Genomic DNA, 18,813 nt, shown 5'->3' on the forward strand with positions numbered 1-18,813 from the left:
TCAGATTTTATGCAAGAAATTCTATTTAGAGGAAAGGATCTCATTTATTTCATAATTCAGTTTGTCACTAAAGAACACAAATGTTAAAGTTACATCCTGCAATAAATTTGAGCAGAAAACTGCAACTATTGCTCCAAATCATAGTTGCAGCTCTTATAGGCTCCAGTGCTAGCTGTAAACATATTTGAGGTATAAGGAATATTCTTAAGAAATTATGACGTTAAATCAAGGTTGTAAACAGTTCTAAAGAAAGAAGAAAGTGGTGTATTTGTTACTGAGTAAGAGATACAAACAAATCCCTTGACTTTGGATCACGTTAACTTAATGTTCATATGCAATGATTTGCTCTTAACTATAAAAATATTGACTAAAAGCAACCACGTGGGGAGACAAGCACAAACAGTTCCAAGGGAAGTGACTAGGAAGAGCTGCTCAAAGATGACTGAAAATGATGATAAAAGAACAACAGCTCTCCACATGCTGAATACAGATGAACAAGGAAAGAAGGGGGGGGGCAGTTTATTGAGGAAATCCTTCCCTTTCTCATTAATTTTCTACCTCTGGTTCAGCTAGATTACTCCCCAACATACAACTTCACAACAATAATACACCATTGTTTTCCTTGTACTGTATATGCTGTACTTAGAATGTGGTATCTATTCACAGTGTCTGACCAAATAGACTTCAGCTACTATATAAGCTCTGTTCATTGAACAAGCTAATTTTACTCTGCAAGAGTTAAACACTTCCTTTCAAAATCAGAAAATATTCACAGACCTAGAAAGCTACAAGAAGACTTTTTAAATGAGCACATCATAGAGCTTGTAACAAACGTCCCAATTTGGTATAAAACTGCAGCATGAAAAGATTCATTTCTGCAACCTTACTTACAGCAGTGTTTCCCTGGTGCCTGCTAACTGCCTTTACAAAACTTGCGGCCACAGCGTTGAGTCGCTGGCAGTGCCATCAGCTAGTGCTGGCATTACGGACTGTCCCTCCTCTCTGCATCTTCAGAGCTGGAGGTGGTGGCAGAGTGAACTGCCTCCTCTCGCTGCCCCAGGCAATCCTCCTGCTCTGGGACAGCGCTGGCACGAAGTACATCCAGGTACAGGAGGTAGTCCTGCAGACAGGCCGGCAGCGGCAAGTCCCGGATGAAGCGGTCCGATCGCAGGCGTTCACTCGTTAAAATGGACCGGATCTCAAGACGACACAGGTGAGACAGGGAAGGAATGAAGGCTGAGGAATACAAAACAGATCAAGTGGTGAACGGAACCATGGGACTACACTGCCTGTCTGCTTAGTTTACATAGATCCCTCTGAAACCCCCCATTCTCAGCCAGGTAACGAGGCAGAATTATTGACTGTGAAGGACACTGCTCTGCCACATCAGCTTTTTTGCTATAATATCAACTGCAATCATTTATGCAGTTGCCATACTCATCCTTCTCTATTGAAATACAAAACTTTACGGGACTATACATTTTGTAAGCCTTCAGCTGGAGGTATGAATGTCAGTTCTTGAATTTTTCGTCACAAACTCTTCATTTTTAATTTCTTGTGCTCACTCACATGACCAGCTTATCTCAGTTATCTCAGAGTACTTAATACTCCTCAAGGGGAAAATACTGCTCAGCATAGCAGCTGGCCTGCTTGCCCTGACTGCTCTTGGCTGAAAGAATGAAAAAGTGAAAAACTGTCTTCCCACCTTCTTCCTCTCTGCAGGTTTGGTCAGTATTGCTATTTGTAATAGATAATAATAATAGTAACAATAATATATTTAATATATTATTATATCATTAAACATAATACATATAATACTTAAATTACAAGTATTGCTATTTGGTTACAGGGTATTAAATACTATTACAACACACATACATTTATTAACAACAAAGGAACCGAAAGAACTTCAAATAAATTTCCCCAAATAAAGCCTTTTTTTTTTTTACACTCCAAAAATATATCCTCATTAGCGTTAAATATTCAAAATAAAGTCTTATTTAATAACAATAATATGATTTAGACGTTTTCAAAATTATTGTAGCCAATTTAAAAAAGAATATGCTTTAAACTGAGTCACTAACATATTTGAGCAGTTTTTCAGTAACATAATGCATAGGTCATAGTGCAAGCTCTATGTTAAAGCTGCTTTTCTGGAAGGTGAAAACGTCAAGCACTGGTGTTCCTGGACAATCTATAATTGAATCGTTTTGGCTGACTTTGTTTCAATTACAGGAGTGATAATGAATTTCTAGATTTGTAGGTATTTAGTATGATGATATAGATGGCTTTTATTTTAATTACTGTCAATGCTTCCAGAACAAGATAAACACTTTGTTAGAAATACAAATCAAATTTAAAAACAAAGGCAGCGGGATATTGTCTAGAAAATGCAACTTAAATCTTCCCAGAAGAGGATCTTTAGGAAGATGCAGTACTAACTTATAGTCGCTGCCCATATTTTACAGCATGCTTGTTAATTTGAAGAGGAAAAGATAACCCGAATTGAAACACATGAACTATGAATCGAACAATGAAATCAGTAAAATTCATTCAGATATGTTTTGTTTGCTTGTTTTCGGTAACTATTGTTTCTGCTGCCCAGTTTCTGGACAAGCAGTATCTACTGACTATTTGACCTTCTTTGCATTTATGTGTTAGGACAAAGAGCTGTTTCCCACTTATATCCTGGAGATCAGTATACACAGAGACTTATTTTTCCAATTGTTTTGCTTACCAAAATGGCTCTTGGGAGTCCAGCTGAATTTCTCTTTGTAGTCTGAAAGGTCTCGTTCGACAGCTGGGGGAAGTCTCTTCCAGTTTGTGAACTCCAGAATGAAATTAAGGACATCCTCACTCACAGAGTAAATCCTGCACAACACAACTCCCGTAAGATATCACTTTACACAATAGCATAAATATAGTAATAGAAGTAACACCCAGAAAGTTTTCTTGTTTTTAACAAATCCATAACAATATATATTCCAAGCACAGAAAACCATTAAATAGAAATTCAAAGTAATTCTGACAGCATGCCTCCTTACTAAGGATTTTATCTTCCTCCATTACTTTTTTTTTTCAGAAGTAAGCTAGACTGCAAGAGAAAAATACCTGTTCTGAAATACAAATGCCTTGGTAAAAGAGAGCACTCTTCTCTGCACTTACTTCTTATTCAATTTACACCTAAATTCTAGTTAAAGTGGTGAGACAACAGGGTGTTACAAGCATTACCATCATGTTTGAGGAAAAAAAAAAAACACATAGCAAATATTTAGCTACTTATTTAAAACAATCAAACAAAACAACAAAATTTGCAAGTGTTTCAAACTCTCCTACATTTCATTTCTTTAGAATGTAGAAAGAACTTCTAGCAATAGTTTAACTGGATGGAACTTATAAAGAGGCTTAAAGTAACAGCAGGTAAAACAGCTTTTTTAGTACTACACATGATGAACAGTCACACAATTTCATAGAACACCTTCTTATCTATATATATACAATCCTGAATTTTCATCTAAATGGAAATATAAAATGCTGTAAACACACAAAATACTAAACATTTTTCATACACTTCCTTTTTTAAGAGAGTCGTGTCAAAAATATTTTATGTCCTTTCTAGTTTTTATTATTTCAGTTTCCAACACTGAGATTTACTTTTATACACTTATTGAAAAGCACCCAGGAGCGAGGTCTGACTGCTTGGCCGTCTTAAAGAGAAGGGTGACTTCACTTTCCTGCTGGTAATTAAAAGTGCCAATGCTCTAGACTGACGTGTTTATGATTATATAGTTGTTTTGCACAATGAGCCAGGGGCAGTTAATCAACCATATACCTATCATTGCTCTATTATCCTCTTGTTACTTTCCAAGACAGAATAGTCAATACTGCAGTTAAACTCATAGAAACATCAGTTCTGTGGATTATGATGTAAAATGCACTATTTTTAAAAAGTGGGTATTTAAACAAAAAAGTAAACTCTATAAAAGCAGTTGCAGATAACAAAATACAAAAAAGCATCTCCTATCATATACATACACAGGGACACCTGTTTCCCCCCTGAATTGTCATCTTGAAGTGTGTCTACTTGTGCAATCACTTAGTCTCCTGTTTATAAATATGATATACAAAAGCACAGAGGTGCCCAGCTCTTCGTATGCTCCTCTACTGCTCAGCACATCATGGATGCTAATGAACAGGAGAATCTCACTAAGTCATAAATGAATGTTTTTTAAAATACCAAGAGCATAACGACCTAACATTAGCTGAAATATAAATTGGTATTTAAAAACTAAGTAGATCTTAAAATCGTACTCCTTTCATACATTTAAGTGATATATGCAATAACGTTACAGAGCATAAATTATCTTGTTAACCACTTAGAAGTATGAAGTTGATCAAATCTAAGCATCTTTTCCATGGACAGGAAAAAAAAAACAGAAGGAAATACAAATACTTCATAATTTTATGTACATGTTTAACTCTGCAGTGCCTAATTAAATATAAACCAGCACCAAGCAGTAACTTATACACAGAAGAATACTTTTGCCACAGTATTTTGTTTAACACAAGCTCTAGCTCTAGCTCTCTTTCCTTTGCTCCTAACCTCAGACCACCTTCATCTTCCATTTGTTTCCTATCTCTCTTAACCTTTCTTGGTATTTGAAATTCTTCCTACAATTCCTGTATTATACATAGAAACTCAACTTGCAACAAAACATGGGTGCTTTTAAGAAATGCTGAGTTTAAAAAGCAAGAAAAGATGCCTTTCTCCAGGGTAGGAATAGAACAGTCTTCATTCTGCCATCTTCCTCACGGTCATTTGTTTTACTCAATCCAGCCATTATCCATGAACCTTATTTCAGACCTTCCCATTCCTGATCATGACAACTGATAATCACTAATTCTCAGCTAAAAACTCTCATTTGCAACAGCTTTACAGATTAGCATACAACATTTAAGAAAACAAGGTAACGTCTGCTTACCAGAACCTGAACAGCAAATTCACTGGATTAAAACCAGCCAAGAGCAGGTGGGGCAGCCATTGCTTGTACTCCTCGTGTGCTTTAACTGCGTAACTTATGAACTCTGATAACTGATCGCCAGAAGGCAGTGAACAGCCCAACTTCAAGAAGCGTCGAAACAACGTAAACTTTTCATGGCACAGGCAATATCCCAAATTGATCCCAAGCAGCGTGATCCCGTATTTCAGAAAAATACCAATTAAATTAAAAAACCTACGAGCAGCACACATGGAACAGGACATCCCATTAGTTTTTCCACAGAAAAGCATCTTTAAGTTGTTGCCACTGAGCAAGCATACTTCCTCTATGAGAAATCCCCACAAACCCAAAGAAAACCACACCAGCCTGACTCCAATTGTTTCTAGAAAGCATCAGTTTAAACCTAAATTGGTTTAGGAGACCCCGGTCCTTATATTTAACACAATTGTTGGTTCTGTCCTGAGAAACCCGCGGTTCCTTTCAGCTTCCAACTTGGGCAGGCTTTCTCACAAATGAGAAAGAAAAATGAGGGCAGGCTTTCTCACAAAAAACAACTTCTCAGATAGGCTGTAGGCCTGTGTTCAAGCCTCAGGTAGTTATAGCAGTTGGGGCACCGAGATACATCTCCTCTCACCTTTGTATTTTAGCTAAGAAGGTTTGCAGGTGATGAGGTTTTGAAACTGCTGAAGTATTGCATGCTTTGATTTTTCTTCCTTAAATAAAGGAAATCAGAACAGGTCATATGTGGAAAACAAGATTCAAAAATAAGAAACTGAAATCATGAGTCACAAATGTAAGGTAGCCACAGAATCTCCCTATACTTTTGGATCTACTGTATAATGTGCATTTTAATGCGGGGCAGGGGGGGGGGAAGGGGTGTGTGAACAAAATTCAAAACTACCAAAAGTTCACGGATTTGAACAACAGCACAAGAAACAAATTTTGATCCATGAATGTCAAACACTCTGTTAGAATCTGAGTTTTAAGAAAATTTAAAAGTCTCTATGAAGGTATTTTCTCTAATGAAGCACACTGGGCACGTAACATTACTCCGGGTTGATGTTCCCAAGGAAGACTGTCTACAAAGGGTCAACTAACTTGAATTCTGGCAAAATATTAGACAGTAGACAGCAATCAACTGAATTTTTAAAAAGTTGTTTTCAGATGGATTCTCTACCACATTAAAATTTCTCCATTGCCCTAAGCCATAAAGCAGTATTAGGCAGTTGTTCTCAATTAGAATCTAAATTAGAATCTAAAAATTAGCTCTGTGCAAAACCCAGTGCTGCCAAGAAGCGACCCAGATTTGATTCTCAATCTTGCTTTGAGCTGTGTCAGCATTCAGTCCCTCGTATATTTTATAAACTGAATTACTCTGGGAGAAGGACAAGGCGAACCTAGGGACAGCAACATCTGGATCTCTTAGAACAATAAAATAAAAATAGCCCACTCTTCCACAAATTAATTTCCCACAGAAAAATGAAGAAACAGATTCATTATTAAAGGAAAAAATCAACAAAAAGTTCACTAAGAACAGCTCACAGACATACCATACGCATAAAGAACAGTAAGGCTCTTATACCTTACTATTTTTCCTCTACTTTGACAGCCTTTGTATTATGAAGTAAGCATTATTTTATTTCCTGTTGAATACCAGGGGTGTGCACTATCTACCAGATACAGAAAGAAATTAGTCATTACATCAAATTTATTCCATTTTCAAGTCCTCCTTACAGCTATAATGTTGACCTGGTTAATTCTGCTAGTCTTATGCAGAAGACCGGCATACAGAAAAGTACAACACTACTTTCCAGTAATTCATCCTTACCAAAAGGAATTTAGTTAATTAAGAGTCCTCTGTACTGAATTAGAGCATCAAGGCATGTTCCCAGAAGACAGAGGTGTGTTGATAAGGCCTCTTCAAAGCACAAAACCTGCAGTTATGTTCTACAGGAATCCCCTTCAAAGACCAAGCTTCCCCTAGGAAGCCTTCAACAACAGCTCCACACACCATCTTTGTACTTACGGTTTAATTCTGCCAGCTCACGAGCTGGAAGAAAAAGGGCAGGGAAACCCCACATATTAAAAAAAAAAAAAAAAAAAAAAAAGTTAAATAGAAGACCAGCAGAGTTATGAATAATTTCGGAATAGAATAGTTATACTTACTTTTTTTGGAAAACCATACACATGGGTGATCTGCAGTCGAAGCTAAGGCACTCCTGAGCATCTGGACTGTAGCCTTCTTTAAGTAACATTTCTAAACATTCTTTATTACCTCCATATACTGCTGAATACACAGGGCTCACTTTGCCTTTTTCTTTGTCGCAAATCCGGTCAGTAATTGGTATTAGCATCTCTAGTATACTGCAAATATTTAAAAAACACTATTTAATTGCATGACCTTATGCAATGATTACATTTCAAACGTATGGTTATTTTTCATATGGTCATTACAACTCAAGAAAAAAACCCTACCTGTTTTTTCACTGCTTAGTTTGCTTTAAAGAACCATTGTCATTTCATACCCACACCCACAGCGTGCTTCTGCTTGGATTTGCACTGATGATAGGCAGAAAAAACTGCACTGCCATGTACAGACTTAGGTGCCTCTAAAATCTTGTATTCCGTTATTCGAAGGAGGCTAGCAATACGTATGTTTTAATTCAAATGAGAGACATATTTCCTATTTTCCAAGGATCCTTTTTACAGCAATAGGGTACCTCTGGTGCACATTTAAAACTAGACTCCTATGAAGCCTGGAAGTGAACTCAATATGCAAGTTGCAAATAAAACGAGTATTTCCTTCTGTTCGACAACACTCACTGAGACACTGAAGCAGACGAATCAGTCTATTTTACCCTCCACATCCTTCCCAGCTAATGAGAATTCCAGGGTAAACACCAGTTCCTTTGCTACGAGAATTTATTGATGCTGCTCAGACTGCCAGTTACGTAGTGCTGCAACAGCTATGAATGCAGCATTTGATTTGAAGACATTCCTAACGTTGACATTTTTGCCAACCCATCTTCTGTTTCTACTAAAATGAAGAAAAAGCAGCTCAGTATCTAAGCACAGTCTGCCCTCCTCATCAATTTGAGAAGAGGCATCGATTTGACACCCAAAGTTTTGAATGTATTTTTGACCACCTACTTTTTATGGCCCATTTCAGCTGCTGCGTGAATAGGTAACTGCCAGTTGTCCTCGTTGCAGTAGAGGTTTGGATCTGCCCCTTTTGACAGTAACAGCTCCACACACTTTGCATGGCCCTCCTGCGCAGCGATCAGTAGTGGAGTGGCTCTGTCTTTGGCCTGACAGTTGATGTCTGCGCCTGACAAATCCAACACTTGAGATTACTCAACACAAAACAAACAAGTTACTCACTTAATTTTGGCTATACATGCACTTAGACACATGAAACTTGTTCACTATCTGGATGAAACTACTGCTGATGCTTTGTGACCAGAGAGAGGATGTCATCAAAACAGTGCTAATGTAGTGCTATTGAAGGTGTTCTGAAACCCTGATGATCCTTACTTTTTTCATAGTTTTATTATTTCCTACTATCATTTCATGAAAACAACATCAAATTCCTAAATCAGCTTTTTAGTAATTAAGGTAGTTTTGCATACCTAACTAACTACATCTAGATTACATTATTTAAATGTGAAGTTATGAATTGTAAAAGTGGAACTAAAATTGTATCTGATGACAGGCTGATGCAAGCTTAAAAACAATAAAGACAAACAAAAGACTGCAATTACCATGGGATACAAGCACTCTTAAGCTCTCCAGCTTTCCATACTGAGCAGCAACAAACAAAGGCGTAATTCCAAAGTCGTCCTTACACTCAATGCTTGCCCCTTTCTCCAGGAGTATTTTAATTATTTCAGTGTATCCCTGAAATAAATATTTTTATTCTTAACAAGAAGAAAAGATCTGGAATTTACATAATCTGCTCCCCCCCCCCCCCTTCTAAACAGAAATCAGAAAAAATGCAATATATTCTAGAGGTATACTGCAAAATTAATGTTGGAAAAAAATAAATTATTTATTTTTTCACTTTTGTTCATTTACCTAATACAAATGGAAATTAAATTAGTTTATAGAGCCACTGAGCTAATATATTTCCATGCTAGAAACACGTCTTATATCTCAGGGATCAGGAAATACTAAATGGAATTCTTTCTCAGAAAAAATCTTGTAACAGATACAGTCAGTGAGCTTGTAAGTGCTTGAAATATTTGTAATAGTTAAATAATTACTGCTTCCCAACATCATGTAGTTTCATCATATCATATCAGACACAGTCTTCTGTACATTGCATGTACATGACTGTTAGGGTAGGTTAGGAAAGAAAATCATCTGATAAAAAGGCAAAAAATATACAAACTACCACTCAGAATACACCAGTTACACGGAAATGGTATGATACACTTACAGGTTACCTGAAAAGCAGCTTGGTGCAAAGAATTCCACCCAGACCAGGAATGAGGTCCTTCAACATTTGCTCCATGTTGGAGCAGAAGCTTTACAACCTCTACATGTCCGTTTTCAACAGCTTCAAACAAAAGAGTAAAACAACCAAAAAAAAAATCTCCTTATTAAGTTAAAGAACTCATTGAAAATCTCAGATGCTCTCAACACTAAATTCCTGACACAATAATCCTAATTCTTTTATAAGTGTATTTGCTTACTTGCCTTTTACATTTAAACTGCAAAAACACAGATACAGAGAATGGAAATTCAGTCACAAAAGGTCTAGTTAGATGTGTTAAAATCCCACCCCCATTGCACTAATACGCACAACAAAAGCAAGTTTCTCTCCTGTGAATCTGAGACAATTCCGCAGCTGGCTGCTAACTGTGCGACAGTTGCTGTGGCCTCCTGAACTTAGGAAGCCCACTGCTATGTCCCAGCAACTTCCTCCAAACTCAAACTTGTTACAGAAAAAAAAGTTTAAAACTGTGATTTAACATCTATATAAACTTCATTTATAAATTGTACATTTAGTTTATACAAGTATATTCGTAGACAAAGCCTCCTTCAGTATCTTGACTCATCCTTGTATTTCTGCCACCACCAATTCTGCCAAGACACACTTCTCATGTATCAGGGAGTGCTTGATACGGTGATAAATCACCTGTGAATCATCACTATTTTTCAAATATTCATGCACATGCTTGCAAAATGGGTGCCTCTGGCTTGCAGTACTCAGTGTCCAACACTGAGCTGTGCCGTAGCCCTATTCTGCACTCTGGATACCTGGCCATGAACTTTTTCTGTTTTGAAAATCCCTTGGCTACACAACCCCAGGACCGTTCCTTGGTCCAGTCTCATCTATGTAAGCACTTAGGCATACTGTACCTCTATCCAGTGTGCCTTTAATGAAGATTTCCCCACAAGTGCTGTCTGCTACAGATTCTTTTAAATAAATAACCTATTTAGTTGTTTAAAAATTAAGTGTCAACAGACTTGTAGGTAAAAGTTAACGTGGCAATCACAGTGTTTGTAAAACAACAAGCATATTTAATTCAATAATTAGTATTCTGAGGATTCACTATAGAAGTCTTAAGCATTTAAAGATGTAAACAAAACTATAGAAGATATTAAACTAAGGAACCTTAGTTGTTAAACTACCAAATGAAAATCAGAGAAATTGTTTTAGCAATTTTACATGTCCTATTACAAGAAGTTAATATGCCTGGAACTTTATTTATTAGACAAGTGATGTGCTTAGAAAAAAATACTCTCATTCTGCATAAACCTTGTTTACCACCATAACACCCCACAGCCACCACAGCAAACCCTATTGTATTTTAACATCATTCACATACTGTTTGAGGTGTATGAACATGGAATTGAATTTATATTTAGTTAAACATGGTGTAGAACTTACTATTTTCCTTTGCTCAGTAGAAAAATAACTTGCCAATCAATACAAAAGGTGTAAATATCCCTTCCAGTTTTGGTTTATGTACATTAGAAAGACAGACATAAGAAAAATAACTTATTTGTCTAAGTAGTATCTTAGCAGTAATACACATGAAGCATCCATGAATTAGAGATCAAATGCATCAGCCTTCAGGAAGATCTGAAGAACTACTGCCTCTTTCTGAACAGTAAGATCTTCATCATTAACATTATCTCCTCAGATCAGATAAGTGAAATTAATGGAGAGTGAAGGAGGGAAAGAAGGGGCAGCGCATTCAGCTTTGAAGCTGAAAGTAATAGCTAGACCTACTCCACCTCCGAGCACAAAGCATAGCATTTAGGCTACAAAAATATGAAACATGATAGAGAATAAACTCTGGAATATACCACAACTTCTCCCCACATATCAGTCAGTCTAAGATTTCACAGAAGCATGCATCACCTAAGAAGAGCGCGGTGGTTGCCTCAGTGGTAACTTCATCAGCATCAACTCCAGCTTCTAGAAGAACACCGACATTTTCCAAAGAGCCACAGCGTGCAGAAAGGTGCAGTGCACCCATGCCTTCAAACGTCTTTGAATTTATGTAGTTGTCAGATGGAGCTACAGATTGTAACAATAAATTGCAATAAATTGCAAAACACAGTTCTTAAAATAATTTAAAATAACTTAAAATAACTGAGTTATTGGAGATGGGAGGCCTGCAGCATGTCCATGAATGTGCTGATGGACTCCTTCAAACAGCATCATCAGTTATTGCTGCCCAAAGCAATATATGATAATAATATACCTACCTTGGACTGAAAAGGTAAAGTAAAACCAGTTGTCATTCACAGGCTACAACATGGCCACTTTACTATAGTCAATGTCTACGAAACAAATTTACAAATTTGAGCTATTCCATGTATTTTTTTTCCTTACCTGCATCAATTAGCAGCCTCAGACATTCACTGGAATTGTGAGCTGCTGCTTCATGGATTGGCATCCACCCCCTGTTATCTGGGACATCAAGACTGTACCCCTGTTTAATCAGTTTCCTCAGCATTTTAACATTTCCTTCTCTTGCTGCGAGTCCCACAGTGGAACACCGATCAGAATACGCCTCTGTGAAATCCATCCTTTGTTAGATGAGGTCTGCAGTAGGAAGGGGAAGACGACAAGGAGAAAAAAAAAAAAAAAAAGTGGTTGTTAGTACAAGACGTACACAGATTGCAGCAGAGGTAGCTTTCAACACAGGGCCAGAAGCACCCTGAATGAACGAGAAAGCAGAGCCTTAGTGCAGCAACCCTTGAGGAAGAAATCTTGTCATTTCAAGCCGCTCGGGTTAGGAACCCAGATACAGATGGGAACCATCATAGGAACCATGCCAACCCACAACAAAAAAAAGACTTGAAACACCTTCATGCAGATCTACTCCTCTACCTCCTTCCTGTCCTAAAAAGAAACGAAAAACAACTCAAAAAGACTACATGATTTTACAATTTTAAGACACGCTATGAAGCCAAATTAACTTAAAATAAAAAGTAATTTCTAGACCTACTCCACCTCCGAGCACAAAGCATAGCACTTAGGCCACAAAACATGGTCGAGAACAAACTCTGCAATACACCACAACTTTTCCCCACGCGTCAGTCAGCCTGAGATCTGACAGAAGCACGCACCCCCTAGGAAGAGGTGGCGCTAGGAACCCCTAGGACCCACGAGGGACCCACGAGGGACCCCCCCCGCGTTACCCTCGGCTGCCTGCTGCCTTCTCAGCCGCTTCCCAAGCGCCTGGTGCCGGCCTCCAGCCCCCAGCCCGGAGCACCTGAGGCCGCCCCGCTTCCTCCCAGCGGGGCCGCTGCCTGAGGCGCGTTTGCGAGCCGAGCGCCCCGCGGGTCAGGGAGGGGGTGAGGGCACAGGGAGGGGTCCCCGTTCGCCCCCGTCCCCGCGGAGGCGGTGCTGTGGGGGCCGGGCTCCCCCCGGTGCCGTCCCCTCCGTGCCCGCCCCGCTCGCAGCGCGCAGGCCCCGCGGCCGGCCCGGCCCGGCCCCGCCCGCAGTCGGGGCAGCGCGGCGGGCGGCGGCCATGTGGGTGTTCGGCTACGGCTCCCTCATCTGGAAGGTGGACTTCCCCTTCGAGGAGAAGATGGTGGGGCGCATCCTGGGCTACAGCCGCCGCTTCTGGCAGGGCAGCACCGACCACCGCGGCGTGCCGGGCAAGGTGAGGCGGCGGCGGGCCGGGCCGGGCAGCGGCCACACCGGGCTCGGCACGGCTCCCCGGGGCAGGGAGCCTTCTCCTCACCTGGGCAGCACCTGCTGCCTGCCGGGGGCAGACACTCCGGTCATCCCCTGTCAGCCACCCGGGCTCAATAACCCCACTTCGACCTTTTTTTTTGTTTGTTTTGTTTTCTACTTTGAAAGTCCGAGGGTTCATTTCCTCCTGGATTCTCTGCTGTCAATGAAAACTTCTAATGAACTTCTGACAGGGAAATGATAACAAAAATAACCATCTTTCCTTTTTAATAGGGGAAAAATAACTGTGCTGCTCACTCATTTATACAGACGTGGATCAAAATATTCTAAATATTTAAAATACTGCACGCTGTGGGTGCCTGGCTTTGGGCAGAAAGGCTGCTTGGTAAGTGAGGGCCAGACCCATGCACCTGAGTATGCATGCACCTTGCGGTTGTTTTTCAGCTTTCTTTCTTTTTTACTGAAAGAAGCTTATTTACTGGTCAGAAAAACTATGAAAAACCTAAAAATCCAGCAGCAGACACTTCCAATTTCATTGGAACATAGGTATTTTTTAGCCACTGGCACGAGAATAATAGTTTTTCTCTGCTGTGGGAGCCTGTATCACCCTCCCCATACAGGGGCTATCGCCCTCATATAATTCTAAATGGCTCGACAAATGCTAAAGAAACAATAGGTTACAGAACCACCCAGCGGGTTAGATGAATGCCTTTGATGTGGCAGGACTGTGTTATTTACAGCTGCAGATGCTGCTCACGGCTGAGTCATCAGAAATGCAAACTGATCATATATGTACAGAAACTGATACTTGGGTTCAGCTCTCCAACAATTTACCTACTTTGAATGTTGGTTTTGTATAGTGTAAACTTGTTTTCCTGATGCTTGCTAAAGCAGCTGTCAGACCCGGTGACTCCACTCTAAAGCTGGAATGTAATTTCGGAAGAGCACCCCCAGCAAGGGCATAAGGATTCTTTTTATAAATAAACCAGCATGCTACGTGTAGCATGGGAAGAGTTTTCATTTAGTCTCAACTAGCACTAATAACTGCATCAGAGACCACAGAGTAGCTTGCACAGTACTTACCAGCACAAAGTCACTCTGAGTAAGCGTTCCTCCAGCTGCACGTGGCTGGATAAGAGGGGATGCTGGCAGGACAGCCCAGTGCTTTCTCAGTAGGAACCCTGATTCCTCACTCACCAGTCATCCCTCTTCAAACTGTGTTTTTGTGAGCACTGTGACATTTCTATTCCTTTACTGAATTCGGAAGTCCTGAAAAAAACATGCAAAATATTGTTCAGGTGGGGCGTAAGAGTGGCTGATCCATAAGCCTCCTGAACTTGGGAAGCCAGGCTTTAAAGCAATATTTTTACATCCGTAGAGAAAGTCCTCTCTTTGCGCTTCAGAAAGGAACGAAACCCTCACAGGCCAGTTCTTCCTTTCTGCAGATATCGTTGGAGACCCCACTGTATTACCTTCTTTTGGGCTAGCTGAAATTCAGGGGATACCCAGAGTGTGTTTGTGCAAATTTGGAAAGTCTTGCAAAATGGCCATGCCAGGTTACTATCAACTAGCACAACCTTTGTTCCAGGAAGCTTAATTCTTTGAATTTCTGCCCCAGTCCAGGTCATGCCCAGAACCATCATCTGCAGGCATACAGAGCCTTAAAACAAACAAACAAAAAGCAACAGTGCCCATGCACTGGTCTATTTCTGTTTAGAAACAGTGCATTATTATTTATGCAAACTGGTTAATACATTTTATTTTTGTTTACAGAAACACTTAGCATTAACAAATACACTTTTTTTCTCAGAATCAACAAGTTAATGCCTTCTTGCATTGCTGCAGTCCATGAATTGTTGCTGTTACTTCCAAGGCAAAGAAGCTGCCTCAGTGAATGCTGAGAAGCACACTGTGGAGACTTCCCATTTAACCAGGCCAAATAATCGCCGCTATAAAACCATTAAAACCTCTGTGACATCGGAGATGACGTCTCTTGTGGGTGAACTACAAGTGAAATTGGTCCTTCAGTACTAATGCGTTTTAAAGAACAGCACTGAAATTCTAGCCAGCAAGTTAAAAAAGGCCCTCCTGAAAACACGAGTTGCTACAACATTCCACGGTCAGCGCAACAAAAACATACAGAGCACTTTTACATACAATGGCTGCAAGCTTTTAGTGCAAAACTCAGTTGACCCTGTACTCGTACTTTGAACTGCTCAACTTATATTGTAGTAAGAAGGTTAACTAGTTATAAAGTGATGTTTCATCGTGGTGCCATATTTTGTAGTTTACAGGATGATAAATTGGAAAAAAGTTTTTAAGATCAGAGTGCAGAAAAAAAAAAGGATTTTGTTTTTCAAAATATTCCTGAATTTATGCATTAGCTCTACTTAAAATGAAGATTTTTGTTGGATTACTCCAAGCATTACTTTAAAGCTGCTTGAATCTTATCAGGCAATAACAGTGTTCCCTGAAAAAAAAGAGCCATTGGCTTAGAAGGACCTGAATAAGAAAGAAAGGTTGTTTGCATAAATGGCAAATTCAAATTTCTTACTCCAAGCTTTAGAAAAAATGGCAACAGAAATACAGTCCTGCCTGATTCACGTAAAACCTCTCAGACTAGAATGAGGGGGAAATTGTGGATTTTTAAATACAACATAACCAAAGCATAACTTAGTATTTTCACTCCAAAAAAATAAGGTTCAAAGCTTCCAAAACCTCATCTAGTAAGGCCAGCTTTCTTACCTGTGCATTGCTGGTTTTGGTCACCTGTTGGACTTTTCAGTGTTTCCAAATCTCCTAAAGTGTGATTCCTGCATAATCACTTTCTATATTCAACTTTTTTCTTTTTTTTTTTTCTTTTTTTTTGGGGGGGGAGGGAGAGAAGAGAGTGGTGTTAAAAACATCACCAACATTACTTTTCTCTTTTTCCAATAACAAAGCAGAGCGCTCATACTATGATGATAATCCCAGCTCCTTTTCTGAAATAACCAGCTTTTCATATTCACAAACTGTATTTTTAGTGTTCATTGTCTGAGATTCTCAACATAACAGTTCTGTTTTTCTTCCAGCAGTATCAGAATAATCTACAGTTCCCTAGGCTACTGATTTTATACTTTAAAAATACTGAATTCTTGTTATGCTCCAGTTCCCTAAAACATTCCCAGGTTTCAAGATTTGCTAAAATTATTCAGACCTCCTCAACTAATATAAAATGTGGGGGCATAATCTCACCCAGATGCATTAATCTGAACTATTATAACGTTCAGCAGCTGTCTGAAGAGCCTGGAGATGTGTGTGCCCATAGACCCTGTTTTTTTTTCAAAGCTGTTCTGTGCAAGGCAACAAGAGCCATGTGCAGTGCTGAGGTGGGACTGCATGCTTCAGTTCTGCCCTTTTCCTCGTGTGAGTCAAATTCTGCATCCGTCTGCTGTAAACCATAGGAACAGCACTGAAGTGCAAATACATGTAAGGGCTGAAGTGTGAAACCACTGTTAGCACAATATGGTTCCAACCACACTGAGAGCTTTCTGCAGCCAAACAGCAGAGTTTGCTGGGTTCTCCTTGTAATCCCCTTCCCATTTGCTGTAGCTGCTCCCCAGCTTTGCTGCCCAGTGCAGTGGCAGCTCTGCCATGTGGCCTGTCGGTGTATATCTGGATCTGCTAGAGACTCTGTAGCTAAACTTTGGATGTGCTTTGGGAAAAACAACAACAACAACAAAAAACACTAAGGAAACTTGATGACATGATTAATTTCACTCCTGCTGTCTGCTTTTAACCCCTATGGGACTCCCACATGTGCACTCTGACATGGGGTTACCAAGTTTATACAGAATAATTCAGCTTACAGTTACATCAAGATGATGAAGGGCTTTTAGTTTGTTAAATGTGAAATGGAGAAAAGAAGTCCCATCAGGAAACTGTCCAAATAAGATTTGCTGTGAAGGTGTTACAGGATCCTGCTAGCCTCTGCATTTCTCTACTGTCTGTTCTGGGGCAGTGAAAATCCAGGATTGCCAGCCTTTGAAAATCAACCCCAGCTCCACTGGATGTCCCCAGCAAGGGGCCTAGGGGAGGACAGACAGACAGCTCCTGTTATGCTATCACTAGGCGCAGGAAAATGAAGCACAAAAAGCTCCTCTTTGTTTAAATAATCTTGTTCTTTAAGGAAACCATTTAAAATTATTATATTCCTACTTACTAGCAAACTTTTATTCCCCTTTCTGAAAATTTTTTAAGAGGTAATCAAACTAAAATAATTTCTAACGTAATGTTCCCTCTTATTCCACCTTATTTTCACACCCAGATGCCAAAACTAATTGATTCAGTAAATGTTCAAATTTTTTCAATCAGTAAATGTTCAGTAGTTTTAATACCTGAACACTTTATGGTATCACTGAAAACAATCTAGCATAGCCATGGAAGATCTTACTTCAGTTTCATAGGACACATCAGCTAGATCTAAGGAACTGCAGGCTGCACAGAACTGAAAGGAATTCCTCAAAGACACCTGATTTAGGAGGTCATTCAGGTTTGCCCTTGGCAGTACTCCTTGGACACAATAGAAATCATTTTGGTTTATATTATATAGCCAGTCATTTACAGATACATGACTTTCTTTACTTAGCTGGCATGGATAATACCTGTGGTTCCGTAATAGTGTTTGGTTTAGGCAGCTCCGTGCAAGACAGACTCTACAATCCAATAAAACAAATATCCTGGCCTTATGTAGACAAACAGATTGTTCTTTCATCACACAGCTGATTTGAAGATGACCTACTCAGTACTTCACTGCTTTCAGAACTTTTAACTTTACTGTTTCAGTATTTTACATTTATTAGTTAGGCTTCAGATACAGGCATTGCTGTTAATACAGAGAAAGCGGTTTCACACCACAAAACGTCTCTTTAATCTACCATTTACAAATTCTTAGTGACCACTATGGAAAAGACAAGTTAGAGAAGTGTTAACAACTATGGAAGAAGCTGATGGCCGTATAGAAAACTAAGCCGTATTCTGTATTATCTGTCAGAGCTCAGAAGCTAACTCAGTGTCATTATGGATGGTTTTATTATTTTTATTCTTGTAAAGACAGTTTTTCTCATATGTTGCTTCATTAGAAAATGAATAACTGGGGGGAGGGTGATTAGCACGTGAGCCAATAAGCACACCTGTACCTTGACAGTTTTGTGGAGTACCAGATACTCTGTCTTGGAATGATTATGGCACAGCTGGATGACAGAAATATGTGTGAGTGTGCAGAGAGGGTCAGTCGTCCCAGCCAGAGAAAAGTTACTTCTGTATGAAGAGAAATAAACCCTTCAGTTTGGCAAATAAAAAAAAGCAGTAGTGAGAGTTGCATTGTAAAAGAGTGAATGTATAGAGAAAGTGAATGGACAGCAAGAATCAGCTATTTTTCCTAGCATCAGAATGAGAAATACTTAAAATTATCAGGAAAGAAGGCTCAAGGAAAAGAGAGCAAACAAAACTAATAAAATACGTATTTAAATCGCTGAACTCACTGCCATGAGATTTGGCAGAGACTATATAAAAGGTGTTAAAATAAACTGGGCAAATGAGTGGAAAAGTGATATTGTGGTAGCTACGACAGTAAGACAGGTATAGATTTTAATGCTGTGACTGACAGGAGAA

General features: G+C 39.4%; 2 protein-coding genes and 1 long non-coding RNA gene across 5 annotated transcripts in view; 1 reads left to right on the plus strand and 2 right to left on the minus strand.

Moving 5' to 3' along the window:
• ASB3 (ankyrin repeat and SOCS box containing 3) lies at window positions 1-14,384 on the minus strand. Of its 3 annotated transcripts, none has more exons than XM_084512730.1 (10): window positions 14,245-14,384; window positions 11,851-12,063; window positions 11,374-11,532; window positions 9,446-9,558; window positions 8,762-8,897; window positions 8,151-8,328; window positions 7,167-7,364; window positions 4,983-5,234; window positions 2,738-2,871; window positions 1-1,236 (listed from the first exon to the last, which is right to left on the minus strand). In XM_084512730.1, exons 2-10 carry the CDS (start codon window positions 12,044-12,046, stop codon window positions 983-985), a joined length of 1,620 nt encoding a protein of 539 aa, XP_084368856.1. In that variant the 5' UTR covers window positions 12,047-12,063; window positions 14,245-14,384; the 3' UTR covers window positions 1-982. The 3 variants fall into 3 exon arrangements, with proteins under 3 accessions (XP_084368856.1, XP_084368855.1, XP_084368857.1); XM_084512729.1 differs by lacking the exon at window positions 14,245-14,384 and adding an exon at window positions 12,663-12,876; XM_084512731.1 differs by lacking the exon at window positions 11,374-11,532.
• The window catches only part of CHAC2 (ChaC glutathione specific gamma-glutamylcyclotransferase 2), a 12,785-nt gene continuing 6,822 nt past the window's right edge, over window positions 12,851-18,813 (plus strand). Inside the window, exon 1 of the mRNA XM_084512734.1 lies at window positions 12,851-13,129. Within this exon, the coding sequence (XP_084368860.1) occupies window positions 12,995-13,129 (135 nt within the window). The 5' untranslated portion in view covers window positions 12,851-12,994. The remainder of the gene's footprint in view (window positions 13,130-18,813) is intronic.
• The window catches only part of LOC311433525, an 11,740-nt gene continuing 11,265 nt past the window's right edge, over window positions 18,339-18,813 (minus strand). Inside the window, exon 4 of the long non-coding RNA XR_014690806.1 lies at window positions 18,339-18,459. This is a non-coding gene — a long non-coding RNA (uncharacterized lncRNA). The remainder of the gene's footprint in view (window positions 18,460-18,813) is intronic.

This window comes from Aythya ferina (assembly GCF_964211825.1).
Source record: "Aythya ferina genome assembly, chromosome: 3".
Classification (NCBI taxonomy): Eukaryota; Metazoa; Chordata; class Aves; order Anseriformes; family Anatidae; genus Aythya; species Aythya ferina.